The 14,584-nt window shown below is 44.1% G+C and overlaps 1 protein-coding gene and 1 long non-coding RNA gene across 6 annotated transcripts in view; one reads left to right on the forward strand and one right to left on the reverse strand.

Moving 5' to 3' along the window:
* The first annotated feature begins 1,293 nt into the window (after nt 1–1,293).
* Nucleotides 1,294–14,584, forward strand: part of NEO1 (neogenin 1) — a 123,502-nt gene continuing 110,211 nt past the window's right edge. For all 5 annotated transcript variants that reach the window (XM_055002211.1, XM_055002212.1, XM_055002213.1 and 2 more), the window contains exon 1: nt 1,294–1,626. In XM_055002211.1, the coding sequence (XP_054858186.1) occupies nt 1,503–1,626 (124 nt within the window). In that variant the 5' untranslated portion in view covers nt 1,294–1,502. The remainder of the gene's footprint in view (nt 1,627–14,584) is intronic.
* On the reverse strand, nt 11,426–13,819 carry LOC129345206 (uncharacterized). The gene is made up of 2 exons (XR_008598469.1): nt 13,691–13,819; nt 11,426–11,863 (listed from the first exon to the last, which is right to left on the reverse strand). It is a non-coding gene; the product is annotated as an uncharacterized LOC129345206 (long non-coding RNA).

Genomic DNA, 14,584 nt, shown 5'->3' on the forward strand with positions numbered 1-14,584 from the left:
GTGTGATGTACTTTATGGACGCCTGAAGGAAGTGGGGTATAGAACTGAAGACATACAATGCAGTATCCTTCTTGGAGTTAAGCAGGTCGGGGAGGGGGCATCTCCGTGGAATGGCTGCAGACTTCTTTTTGTATATGTGGCCTTGAACGGAATGTATGTTGCTGCTTTACGACAAGCCAGGCTGCTGGTCTCTTTTGCTGTGCAAAAGGTTTCTGGGTACTAAGGGAGAGACAGGTTTTTCTCATCGCTTTTGTCTGAGATTCTTTTAACTGGAGACACCAGGAATTGAACCTAGGAACTTTTGTGGCACAAACCAAAAGAGCTTGACCACCCTGAGCCAAAGCCTCTATTTGCAGAACAGGAAAAAACATTGTAACCAATTAATCAATCATATTGCACGTTGGTAAGGTTTTCATTATGCTCTGTAAGCCACCCCGAGCCTCAAAAGCCTGGAGGTTGGCAACTCTAACTGCAATTTTTGGCGATCTCTAGCCACCACATGGAAGTTGGCAACCTTACTGGGAGATAATTGTAATTCCCAGAGATCTCCAGCCACCATCTGGAGGCTGGCAACCCCACCTAGAAACACCTGTACTTTCCGGAGATCTCCAGCCACCTTCGGGAGGGTGGCCTCCCACCGTAGCCTCCCATTTCTCTCGTCCCTTCCCGTAGATCCAGAACAGGTTTTTTTTTTCCTGCCCTTTTCCTTCCCAATCCCAATCCCGTCCCGTCCCAGATGCCGGGACTTTCCTGCATCATAAGAGAGAGAAAAGAGGACTGATTTCGCACACATTGGATAATGCACTTTCAATGCACTTTCACAATCGTTTGAGGTGGATATTTGGTTCCACACACGAAAAAAATCCGTTCCAAATGATCTATAAAGAGGATAGGAAGTGCATTTGCCAACCGCTGTGGAATCTGCGGAGGGCTCCTCCGCTTTGCCGGGTTTTCCTTCTCACTTCCAGGCGCAACTTCGGGAATGTCCGTCAGGTGGGAGGGGAGGGGAGGGTTGGAGGCCTCCGGACAGTGTCGGGGAAAAGAGGAGGGGGAGGAGGGGGCGTGGTCGCTCGCTGGCTCCGCGCGAGACAGCTCGCCAGGCGCGCTCGCGCGCTCTCCCGCTCCCTCCCTCTGGAATTCTGTCAGCGCTCCTCGCTCGCGCTCGCGCCCTCCTGAGGAGAAGGGGAGGCGGCGCGCCTGCGCGAGGCCGAAGGAGGGGGGCGCGCGCGCGGCGTCGCTGGCTGGCTGCTCCTCTCCTCTCCTCAGAGTGTGTGCGAGTCTGAGGGAGGGAAAGGGCGCTCTCCTCCTCCTCTCCTCTGCCGAAGCCCACGATGGAGTTAAACGCCAATAAAATAAAATAAACCCCAACCACCTTCTTCTTCTTCTCCTGGCTGAATTCTCTGAGGGGGATTTTCTATCCAAATAAACCCGGGCTGAGAGCGAGCGAGCGAGCGAGCCCATACGGGGACCTGAGAAGCCGCCGCCGCCGGGACTGGGGAGCCATGGCGGCGCACGGAGAAGCCTGGCGGCGGCTTCTGGACTCCCTCTGGCTCGTCCTCCTCTGCGGCCAAGCCGCCGCCGCCGCCGCCCGGACTCCGCAGCAACAGAGTCCCCCGCCCGCCGCAGGTGAGAGGCCGTTGGGGGGGGAGGGGTTGGGGCCCCGGGGGAGGGAGGGGGGAGCTGTGCACCCCTCCCCCCTTTAAAGGGGCGCCTGGCGGGGCTTTGCTTCCCCCCCCCCCGGGAGGGGTGTGGGTGCGTGATTGCATTGGGGTTGCTTGGGTTGCCCCCCTTTGGGTGCGTTGGGGTTCCCCCCTCCGAAGAAGGGGGCTCTGATTCTTGAAAGCTTTTTATACGCTTAAAAAAAAAAATCTTCTTGAGCCCCCCAAGGTGCCTCTGGACTCCCATCCTGCTGTTCAGCTGCAGACCCCCACGGCTGCCCGCCTGGAACGGAACGTTTTCGTGGGTCTCTAAGGGGCCCCTGGACCCAGGTCCTGCGGGGATAAATTCTGACCCTGGACCCAAATGGGGTCCCCCTTTCGCTGGGTGCCTGATCCCAGATGAGTGGCTGGGGCTGCACAATCCAACAGGAGTCCCGCTTGGGTTGGTGTGTGTGATTCGCCATTCAGACATAGAGTAGAGCCTTAAACCGAGCAACACCTGGGGTGGGGGGTTGTTGTTTCCTCCCTTGTGTGTTTTGAGAGGAGGGGACTTTATGGAGAGGGGGGCTGTTGCTGCCTTGCGCATCCTAGCCACTGATCCCTCCCCCCCAAAATCAGTCTTTCTGCAAGGGGGTTGGGAGAGTGTCCCTCCTTCTCTCCTTCTTTGGGGAGGGGGTTCACTCCTCACTTCTAAGGCATTGGGAGGGGGTCTTTCCTTTTAGGTTGCTCTTTTTGTCACTGGAAAGGTCCTAGATGGTTTATGTGGGATGTGTGTGGAGGGGGTGCAGGTGAGAGAGAGGCTTTGAGAGGGTGAGCTAAAAATGCAAAACAAGAAATCTGGCTTGGCCATTTAAATCCATGTTCTCCCCCCCCCCCCCCCCCGCACTTGCACAGCAGAGGTCTGTTCCACTGGTAAGAGTTAACAGCAGATTGGCGGGATTTGAATCCAGTGACACCTCAACAAGATTTTGGGATATATGCTTTTGAGTGTCAGAGCTCCCCTCTTCAGGTATCAGGCAGATCGGACACGTTTTGTGTACTGGCAGAGGCCACTACACACCTCCATAAATGGTGGCTGGTACCGCTTCCTCTGCTGCTGGAGTAGCCACCTGCAGTACCATTCACTCATTCAGTATTCATCAATGAATACTTCCCCAAGGACTCTTCCCCCTCTTTTTCTGCAGTGATTGAATTTGAAGGGAGGGGGGATTCTAGGCAAATGATGGAGAAATCAACAAAATGGTTAGAGGTGCTCTCGAGAACAGCATGGTTTGGAGCACACAGCCTGCATCTCTTTTGCTAGTAGAAGCACATGGGGGAGGGATGTAATTCTAAAAGATGTTCTGTACACTACTGTAGTTCCATGGGATTTGAAGGAGTGTATGTATTTTGGCTCAGCACTTGCATCCTGTTGGCATCACTGGGGCTTATTATGTGCTCTTTAGGTTGTGCCTGTGGACAGTTAGTGAGTTGGATACAGAAGTGGCTGTTGGTGATGCTATCGTGTATAAGGTAAATGAGCGGTCTGGTAACATATCACAGCCTTGCATTAGAGACAGCTGTAGTGTAGTGTGCATCTTGAGGTTTGTGTTAAGGAAGGCTGACTTTAAGATAATGTAAAATGAAAGACAATGATTAATCAGTTGAATAGTTGTTACTGTTGTTCTGAACGTACTATTTTACAAAGATTTTTTAAAATTAAGCAACTAATATCTTTGTTCGATTTTTAGCATGGCATAGAAAGTGACGCTACTGCATTTGATATGTGTTTTGTATTAGTTTGAATTCATTTTCTTTTTCACTCATATTTGTAAGTATACACGTTTCTGGAAATATTCCTGTGCAGCTGTAAAGGGTACATAGCCAGGCCAAGTTAACCCAAGTAGTTTCCTTTACGAAGTTATTTGTCTGGGAAGAAGTCTGTAATTATAAAATGCTGAGATTTGGTCTAGTAAATTGCAAAGGCTAACCTGAGATACTTTTCAATCTAAATAAATAACATGTCTCTTTTGTGTTAGACAAATGTTTTGGATGTTTGAAATTTAAAGTCTTGTTTTGTAAATATCTTGTATCGCAACATTAGCTTTAAGGTCTTTCAAGTTTAACTGTGAATGGAAGCCTGTTTGACAGACATTCTGGGAAAAGAACTGTGGGTGTCGTTATAATAGTATGAATTAAAAGCAAGTACTGGTTTGTTAGTGGTTTAGTGAGAACAGGTTAAGTTCTGTTTACATTTGATGGTGGTCCTAAGTACTAGTGAAGTAAACTTGCATTCTGTAGGCTTAGATATATGTTTCTGGCTGCTGTGGGAAGCTGCCTTTTCTCCAAATCCAAGTGTAATTCCCAATGTGTGAAGAGGCATTGGAATTCCCACAGCCTGTGTGTGGCTTGGCTTGTTCTGAGCTGGAATGCTGGCATCTGTTATGTGGTAGATTTTGTCCCAAGATTTCTTGTCGAATGTCCCAGTTTCAGACTTTTCCAGTAATCAGCATATCTTAAGACTGTATGCGTACCAAATTGCAGCTTTCTTAATATCCAGAAAATACCTTAACTTGAGTACCTGACGAGAGTGCTATGAAGAAATTAAAGGATCCTATGAGGCCCAAAGCATCCACCTGCAGAGGAGGTTGTAACTGTGTCTTTGTGTGAGTCAGTGCTTGCGAGAAAACTCCTTCCAATTAGCCTCCTCTGGAGGAGGGTAATTCTGTTTTGTCTTTGCACAGGGAGTGATTGAATTAGTGAATTGTACCCAGTCTACAGATATAGCAGAATTATGTGCACTGAGAAGCAGCTGTCTGTTGAATCCCTGGATAAGTTCACTGCTCTGGGCTTCCTTCCTGGAGGCATAAGTAGATGAGTGACTCGTATGAAACATAGGGGAGATCTCTGTGAGGATGTGTGGTGCTTATTCGTATGTCTGTCACACTTGGTTTCATAGGCCTATCACTGAGCCCACTGCCAACCCTTCCAGATTAGTTGCCTCTTAATTGTTAAGAGAGTCTGAGCATGCACAGTTAGTCTTTGAATTTACAGCTTGCTGGTGACCATGGGCAGGGGAGAGGACCATGGAAGATTGTCCAGCAGTGTACAGTGACTTTCACTTTTTTATTGATGTCATAAAAGCACATTTTCAGCCATTACACTAGATGGGGTTTTGTATGCATACAGGACACAATCTGGACACATATTTTATTTCATTGGACTCCCCGTACCTTTTGATTAATTCACAATGTATATATTTGAATTATTTACCTTTTTTTGTAGAAACAGGTTCTGGCACACAGTATTGAGTTTGCTAAGGTTTTATGACGTCTCTCTGAAATAAGAGACTCTTTTCGCATGAAAGCAATGATGAACACTACTCAACAAATTTACCTAAGTAGGAAGACTAACAGTGCAATCCTAAGAAGAGTTACTCCAATCTAAGCCCATTGAAATCAGTGGGCTTATACTGGGGAGTAACTCTGGTTAGGATTAATATGATGATGGACTGAAACATTTTTTGCTCGTTACAGTGTCGCATTAAAATTGTGTACTGAAGTAAAGTAAGTAAATTCTGTCAATTGACCATTGCATGGTTTTTATTTAAGAGGTTCAGGAGAGCTGCGAGACGGGTGTTTCACAGCACAGAGCAAAAAACAAGAGATGGTGCAGTGGGGGAATTAATTTTAATTCAGCTCTTACAGCACAGTCATGTTTAGAGTTACTCCCATCTAAGCCAATGGGGTGAGACTGGAGTCACTCTGCATTAGATCACACTGTTCTCCAGACTGAACTCAGAGAAGTACTTTATTAATAGAGTCTCTACCTGAGTACCCTCTAGGTTCACTGTTGATATAAAAGAATACTGATTTGGGGGATAGGGTTGCTTGGTCCCCTGGAGCCCAACCCAGAGAATGAGGGGGTTGTAGGGGAGGGGAATACTCCGCTCCCACCAGGGTACTGGTAACCCTATTTAGGGATGAGGTGGAGAATCCTCCTGGAGAATTCCTTAATCTCTCACCCTTTTTTCTAGCTGTTGGCCATTGTCTTATCATTCACTCTCCACCTTGCTCCACCCTTTTTACATGGTTTCCCCCTCTCCCCTACGCACTACTTTGGTTACTTACTTTTCCTTTGTTCATTCCCAGCTAATCATGGGCCTTGTTCTCAATGTGGTGATAGATTGAACTAAATCCACTACAGTGGTCATATGAATGATGCTACGGACCCTTCTAAGAAGTAAAAGTTTCCCAGCTCTTTTGCAATGATTGCCAAAAATGTTCTGAAAGAAAACTTCCATTTCAATTCAGAAGAAGATTTTTGAAAAATTGTCCCCCCCACCTCTGTTTCTCTTTGGCTCCGTCGTCTAGTAGTATAGAGGACAAATTCATTTCTTCAGGTTAGAGTTCTCTTCCTCTTCATTTCAAGGCTTTTCCCATGTACATTTTTCATACTTTCTGAACAATAAGCAGAGGTAATTTAACAGCTCTTGATGGGTTTTTCAAATCTATTCGAATTTATTGCACACTCACATATTTGTCAAAATGTTAAGTTTTTCATTGCACTTCATAGGATTTGGTGCAGACGTTCATACTGGTTAAAATGCACTTCTGTAATAGATCCTTTCAGTGATCCTGTAGCAAGTATTTAGGGTTCTTCAAAAAGCCATTGCAGTCAGGGCAGGGGAAGCCCTGACCTCATGGAATATCTCTCAGTGAGGCAAACTTGTTTCTTGAAGCCAGCAAAGAGGAGTTGACATGGAAGTGGTCACCAGTGATGAAGTGAGTCCCTTCCCTCTATCTATAAAACTGGAAAATGGGGCAGAGTTGATGGTAAACTACTTTAAATCTACAAAAAAGGCGCAAGAGTAAGTGAGAGAAATAATACCATGAGACAGAGGACTTTAAAAACCTATGCTAAGTCTTTATGCAGACTCCAGAATGGGACCAAAGAATGCATGCCCTCAAATCCATGAGCAGACCTAGTTTGGAGCCACTCCAATATTGTCAGGGAGTGGTTTTGACTGCAGTGCTTGGAGTGTTGTTGGGGGTGATGAGGGGCTTTGATCCAGGGATGGTGACTTACCAAAGGGCCACATAACACTCCTATAGCAGTGAGATGCGGTAATTCCAGAGGGATGGATGGCTGTGTTAGTCTGTTGTAGCAAAATACATCAGCCCCTGCCCCAGTCCTTCCTCCCCTGGTTATTTTCCTCATAAATGTAGGCAAAATGATTTACATCCAATTTGCATCTGAAGAAGCGATCTCTAGCTTGTGAAAACTCATGCTGGAATAAATGTTGTTAGTCTTTAAGGTGCCTCTGGACTTCTGAGATGTGAGCCTTTATTTCCAGACTCAAATGAGACTGGTTCCTGCTATCCTATTGGTAGTGTATTTATTTGCTTTATGAATAAGGTTACTATAGAAGGTATCTGGCAGCAGCCATGTGGCTTTATTTTAAATGCTGATTCTGATTATTAGTCTTTCCATTGCACTGGGAACATTTGGGCTTTTGAATATTACAAGTGTGTGCTTGCTTTTATTATAAAGTAAAACAACTATTTCCCAACTGACTGGCATGTATATTAATGTACTAATGGTGTCATTAATTGGGCTTTGTTTTGCCACTAAAATGTGTATCAGACTGGTGACTTACATGTTGGAGTGGGCATTGTATATGTGCATACAGTGCTCCTAAAAAACCAGTCAAGCTTGAAATGTCAGAGGTAGGTTGTAGGCCTATTCAAAACAAATAATGTCATTTAAATGAAATGGAATTTGTAGACATCTCACTATGAGACTTCATACAACTCAAAGGCCTAATTCACTTACCAGTGTTTGTTTTAACAAACTGCCTTTAGGGAGCAAAGACATTTTTTTTCCTACTCAGTGTCCTTGCTGATTGGGATTTTTCTTTTAACATTCTTATGTAGAAGTAAATATGGCCACATGTAAGTATATGGCAATTAAATTTTACGTGTATGATAAGGGCATAATTTTAAAGGCAGTGATCCAAAAGATGAACCTTTATAACTTATATTATAACTGAATTAAGCAGACAACTTGATAATTGAAAGCTGAGTTGAAGAGGAGGATATTCTGGAACATTTGGGTAGTGTCCTGCCCACAATCCCTGGAGGCAGGAAGTAAACTAACCTTTCGGTCTCCATTTGAGGAGAGAGGAGGACCTGCCCATCTTCAGTGTGTCTTCCTGCCACCTCTGTGAATTAACTGAAGAAGGCTGCTTTGGCATTTTGCAGCAGTTTATGATTATATGAGACCAACAGATAATACAATCCTCCACTAATTTTTGACAGTAACCCATGCTCCTCTCAGACTATGAAATAGCCAGGGAAATCTGTTTTATGGATTAGATGAATGTGACCGTGGCTCAGTGGTAGAGCATCTACTTTGCATGCAGAAGATCTTCAGTTCCGTCTCCGACATCTCCACTTAAAAGGACCGGGCAGTAGGCAATGTGAAAGATCTCTACCCGAGACCCTGGAGAACCACTGCCAGTTTGAGTAGACAGTACTGGCCTTGATTGACTAGTGGTCTGATTCAGTATAATATTGTTGCCCGAAGGTGGCTGGACCAGGCGACCAAAGCCTTCCTGCCTCAAACCACAAGAAGAGAGACCGAGACCTTGAGAAGTGCAAGCTGCTTTATTGAAGTACACGGGCCCGTGGGTGCCAAAGAGGAACCCCGAGGCTTCCTGAACAAACATTTTTATAGACTGTAAATCACTACTACTAATTGACAGATTCTAAGCATCCTATCTCCGTCCGCAATTTCCCTCTCCCTTTCCCCATTGGCTGAGGTACTTGGGAGTTACACCTTTCCGGTTTTTGCCTAAAACTCCGCCTTAGTTTACATTTCCCCTTATTCTGATGGTGAAACCCCCTACTCATATTTGTTATACCATATATAGTTTGTCACACATTAGCACACATACACATCCCTGCTAGCTTAACCACAGAAACCTAGCTTCTACTTTACTTCCTTAGCTATATGTCTGAGCGCACCTATTCTTAGGTGATGGAAACCACCGGCTTCCTCAAAAAGTCAGCTAAATCACAGTTCCTCTAAAAGATGCCTGGCTGTTTCAAAGTTGAACTCCAGAGCCAACAATCAAAAGCAATCAGCTGTTTTGTGTATAATACTTGTAAGATATAAAAAAAGCATAGCAAATGGTTGATTTCATATCTTTGGCTAACATACTGGTGGGGTCCGAGACAGAAGGGAACAATATGATCTTTTGTTTTCTGGTTCTGGCCTATAATACAGTTTGATATTTATTTCTCAGATCATCAATATTTTTGGCCTGTATTATCACAAAAATGCTAGAAGTTTGTTCTTCTTCAGGGCTTCTAACATTAATCTGACCATGACAGGAAAATAGCTTTGAGCCTTGAAGGAGGCATAATATTAAAAAAAAACACACACCAAGCCAAAGAGATTGTCCTTTGTGTAACACATGGAGAAGAAGCTCCTTTTCCCCTCCAAATTACTGCCCTGCCCTTCAGCTGCTAATTTAGCTTTCAGATCTTTCCCCAATTTAACATGTATCCTTTGAAATATTAATAATTAGTATTAACTAATTTGCAATGTATATCTGTTATCGTCCCCTTTTGAAGACGTTAATCACATTTTGCACAGAGGTCCGTACATCTTTTCTGTTAGATATGTGCCTGTGTTTAGGGTTTTATATGATTGCTGTTCTTTATAACTAAAACACATTTGAATGGATCTGGTTTGCAGTGAGACTGTAGGCACCATCTAGGAGGTGCTTGTTACTGTCTCGTATAAAATTCCATACAGCATTTAGACAAAGATATCTGCAGTTACTGGAGTAAAGATAGTTTCCCCCCTGCTCCACAACTGGATTTAGCTATTGAAGTGCTGAGGAGGTCCTATGATTTCATCACAGTTGAAGCAGTTGTTGTGGTAACGTTGTCTTAGTGATGGCTATCCAATCACCCTGGGAAAAATAGTATCTGGTGAGGTCCTTGTTCCCCAAGTCTGAATGGTATTACTCCAGAAGAATTTAATAGGACAACTGCCTTAGCACAATTGGCAGTTTTTATTCTTTTAAGGGATTCCTGTGGAAAACTTAATGTTTTTTCCCCTCGTAGGCATCAGTAGACCTGCAAGTGCTTGAAATTATATCCATTGTGCTATGAGAAGCTGGAATAAGAGACATCCTTTAACAAAAAACTTTGAGGTTTTGAATCACTCTTGCTTTTAAATGTATTGAGAAATCACATTTGATTAGAGGCCAGCTTTGTGTCCCCCATTTCTGACCTCCTTTCCCTTTTGTGGCTGCCCCGGATTTACATCATGGTGGTGCCTGTGGCCTGTAGTTATTTTATAGTAGCCTGGTTTGACTAATGGCGCCTGAATCTTTTTATTTGGATTAAGTGGTTTTAATGTTTATTGAAATATTGTTGGAAGCTGCCCTGAGCATGCTTGTGGGAAGGGCAGGGTATAAGTCAAATAAATAAATTTATTTCCCCTCCTGCTTTCAATTGAGTAAGTCAAGCTCACAGCCTGAGTAGATTTGAGTCACATTGTGCGCCTAATTTCTATTCTTGAGATTATATCAAGTGTGTGTCTATTGGTGCTGATGGTGACATGGGTAGGTTCTGCACTAGTTGTTTCCCCCAGGAACAGCTATTTGGTGCAGCCTGAATCATGTCCCATATGGATTTACATCATTTCTAGGTTCTGTTACTAGAGAAACATCTTGAGGAACACCAACTCAAACTCATCGCTGCATGAACTCTCAGGCTAAGCAACTTACTCATGACTACACTGGGTATTGTTAGGTGCCCTCAAATTGCAATTTCAGCATGCAGGCTTACTGAAACCTTTAGTAAAGAAGATCTGCTTGAGAGGGAGAGCTTGCTTACTCAGTAACTGACAAGGGCGCATGAAACTGCCTTACACCAAGTCAGACTGTTGATCTGTATCAAGGTCACTTGTTTACTGTGCCTGGCCCAGCTCTCCACAATGTCAGGAAAAGATCTTTCATATCGTCTGTTAACTGAATGTGCTGGGGATTGAACCCAGGGCCTTCTGCATGCAAACACATGATCTCCACTACCCTCAACTTGTAAATAACACCAGGTCTGGTAAATGGTTCAGAATCTACACAGAATCCAACAATCCATTTTTAGTTTATGTATTGGAATGGATGTTGGACATGTATTTTTTTCTTTTTACGATGGGTGAGTTCATACCTGTTGAATATTCTTTTGATATAGTATACAGTGCCTTATGCTTTTTGTCAGTGGAAATATATTGTGCTGGGGTGTTCCACATGTAGTATATGTGCTGCAGACGGTGTCTGGCATACGTGAACAGGAGCTTGAATGTCCACAGGTCTAGTTATAGTGTAGAATCAAACATGTTGATTCTCTTGCATTGCAGTGTGGCCTGTTTAGCACACAAGACCAGGTGCAAAGTCTCTCTCCAGCATTGGCATGGACAGGTTATACGACTGTACATGTATTGTGGTGTGGGATAGAGTGTATATAATTTACAAGCATGCCTCATCAGTTTTTAAACTGGCCATCACTATATTATACAATGTGTTATAGTCCAATACATCTTTCTCATTCACTAGGCTGTTGAGGTGTCACAATATGTAGGCTGTTGGGGCCCAGTCCTGTTCTTATGCGCAGAGTCTGAGCGGTGCAAGCAGCACGTGCGTTGGTCTCCCAAAGCCTGTTTTTCACACGGAGGTCTCCACGTTGTGCCCTTTATATGTACAAACAGGGGGCTGGATCATGACCATCATCTCTATTTTAACAAACATTCATGATACCACAAGCTAGAGTGATAGACTGTCTAGGGTGCCAAACAGGCAGATACAGAACAGACAAAAAGAGGTACTTCTTTACACAGCAAGTGATTCGGATATGGAATTCACTGCCAGGTAGTGATGTCCACAAGCATAGAGGGTTTAAAAAAGGAACTGGACAAATTAAGAGAGGGTCATCAGCAGCTTCCACCATGGTGACTCAAGGGAGCCTCCGCTTTCAGAGGCAGTATGAATCCCAGTGCCAGGAGGCAACATCAGGGAAAGGCCTTGACCATTGGCCCTCTAGAGTAACTGTTTGGCCACTTTGTGAGACAGGATACTGGATTAGATGGACTTCTGGTCTGATCCAGGAGGGCTCTTCTTATATTCCTCCTGTTATTTTCAGTTTAAGACGAATCTGAAATTAGAAAGACGCAGGGCATTCATTTGTGCAGTGCACAATGTGGCCAGCATTCCTTTTTGTTATTTACCAACCTTTCATTTTAATGGCATGCCTGCTGTGTGTCAATACAATAAGCTCTGGATCAGCCAGGCTCATTGGATTACACTTTGTCAAATTTGACAGTGTTAAATGTGGATTTTTATAAAAACTTGAGCTGTCTTTGTGTTCACTGTGTAAGAGAAAATTAAATCATTAAGTATCTTAAGATTCAAATTAGTATATAATCACTTCAGCCTCTTTAAAGTGGTGCATTAACACACACTCATTTTACGAGAGCTGGTTATACAATTTGTGGGGGAAACGAACACAGTGGTTCATAAGGTGTGTTTACAAGAATATCCAAACTTAGAGTAATAGAGATTTTATAAAATCTTCTTTGTAGTATGCTTGCAGTTTAAATTAGCCACCTACTCCATCTTTTATATAAGAGAGAACACTGTTGCATAGGATTGCTAAACTCATCGTGATTGGAAAAAACCCTCCTTTTTATTTGCCAACTCTGAACAACTCCAGACTTTCATAGATCACCTTAGGCAGCACAAAATGTTGCAATCCGACTCTACGTGCTTGTTAAAAACAAAACATTTCAGGGTTTTAAGGTTTACATGGTAACCCCATTTCTGACTTATGTGCATTGGCCTTTTAGTCAAGCCTGCGCACAAAGGTTCCATACAGAAAGCTATAACATGAACAAGTGGAGGTTGAGGGCTGGATTAACAGGGCACGGTCTTGAACACACCATGTATTGGTTTCCCCCTAGATTCTCATCCACCCAGCGCTCTTTCTTGGCATACTCACAAACTGTTTAAGGAATGTTTGTATCTTGTTAAATGGCTGCAATTATGAAGGTTATGGTTGTAAGCTTTAAAGTTACCTCTGAAGCATTGATTTTAACCTTACAGTACATTGATATCCTCTCAAGTATAAGATTTGCTTTAAAGGTCACGACTCCTGGAATAAATATTTTCTGTTCTTACATAGTGAAACACTATTGTAAAGCCGTATCCAGCGTTTGCATTATATAGCTGCTGCTTTTCGAAGTGTGGGTGACGGTTAAACTTCAGAAGCTTGCTTTTTGCAACATACAGGTGTGCCAGCTGAGGTTCAACAAATGATGTTATGCTGGATGCATTCTTGGATCTTGTACTGATGCTAAGCTCAAGCATATGGCAGATTAACTGGCGGAACAGTTTGTTCTAGGTAATTTGCTTTACGTTGGTTCCTGTGACTCCTCCCCCCTGTTCTAGGCTGAAGGTTGCTAAAGCCTCATATGCAGGGCTTTTTTTCAGCTGGAACGCAGTGGAACGGAGTTCCAGCACCTCTTGAAAATGCTCCCATGGCTGGTGGCCCTGCCCCCTGATCTCCAGACAGAGGGGAGTTTATATTGCTCTCTGCTCCATGCGGCGCGGAGGACAATCTAAACTCCCCTCTGTCTGGAGATCAGGGGGTGGAGCCACCGGCCATGTGACCATTTTCGCCGAGAGCGATTTAAACTTTAAAAAACTCCCCCTTTGTTCCAGCTGACCCAAAGTGATGTAATTGTGCAGTCCTGGGAGCGTGCGTGCACTTTGCGCACCCGCATGTGGTACCGGGGTCACTACCTCCCGCCAAGAGTCGCCTCCTGTGCTGGCAACCTCTGAGTTCCACCACCTCTTTTCCCAGAAAAAAAGCCCTGCTCATATGTATGAGGCCCCTTGACAAAAATGCAAGTGCACTTGTCTACTAGCCATTAACAATGGTCACATATCTTTACACCACCCTCCCTGCTAGGAATTTTCTTACCAATTTCTCTTGGAATCTGCTATTACGACTACCCTTTGTCTTGCTGGGTAGAGATTGAGGTTTAAAGCAGTCCATATATCCCAGGTTAATCTGAGTTTGTTGGGGCTTGGGGTTGATCATGGTCAGTCCTTGGATGGGAAGCCACTAAGGAAGAGAGGGGTTGCTATGCAGAGGAAGGCAAAACACCACAGCTTTTCTCTTGCCTGGAATGTCCTGTCACCATGAGTTGGTTGCAACTTGACAACACATTCTTCTTTTTGTTGACAAAGTTAAGGTATGTTTGAGGCCCTCAGGAGGGAGCTGGTGAATTGTTTGTATTCACTGGCCACGCGAGCTGGGTTGTGCAGATCCCGTATCTGAATGGAAGGGACTGCAGTTAAGCAGATTCTCTCTCTCTCTCTCCCCATCCTCCTGCCAAGGGAGAGCAGAGCAGCGCACATGTTGTGGCTGTAGCATATGAAATGCAACCATACACTTTTAATTTGATAAATTTAAATCTATCATATTTCTATCCTGCTCTTTATTCAAGGAGTTGTGATATCTCTGAGCACCACTGTTCTTACCTAACAAATTGGGCTGATGGTTGTTGTGGGTTTTCCGGGCTGTATTGCCATGGTCTTGGCAAGACCACGGCAATACAGCCCGGAAAACCCACAACAACCATCGTTCTCCGGCCGTGAAAGCCTTCGACAATACAAATTGGGCTGAAGTGGTTCTAAATGCACTTGAGGTTTTGGTTGAAAATATCCCCTATGGTTTCATATGAATCCTTAAATTTTTTTGGGTCCAATTCCATTTAATTATTTGGGAATCCTTGCTAGAACACTTAGAAAAGTGACTTTTCTTAGAGAAAGACTAAATGTGGTACTTTTAGTAAGCTTGATCCCATGCCGT

This window comes from Eublepharis macularius, chromosome 18, assembly GCF_028583425.1.
Source record: "Eublepharis macularius isolate TG4126 chromosome 18, MPM_Emac_v1.0, whole genome shotgun sequence".
In the NCBI taxonomy this organism is placed as follows: Eukaryota; Metazoa; Chordata; class Lepidosauria; order Squamata; family Eublepharidae; genus Eublepharis; species Eublepharis macularius.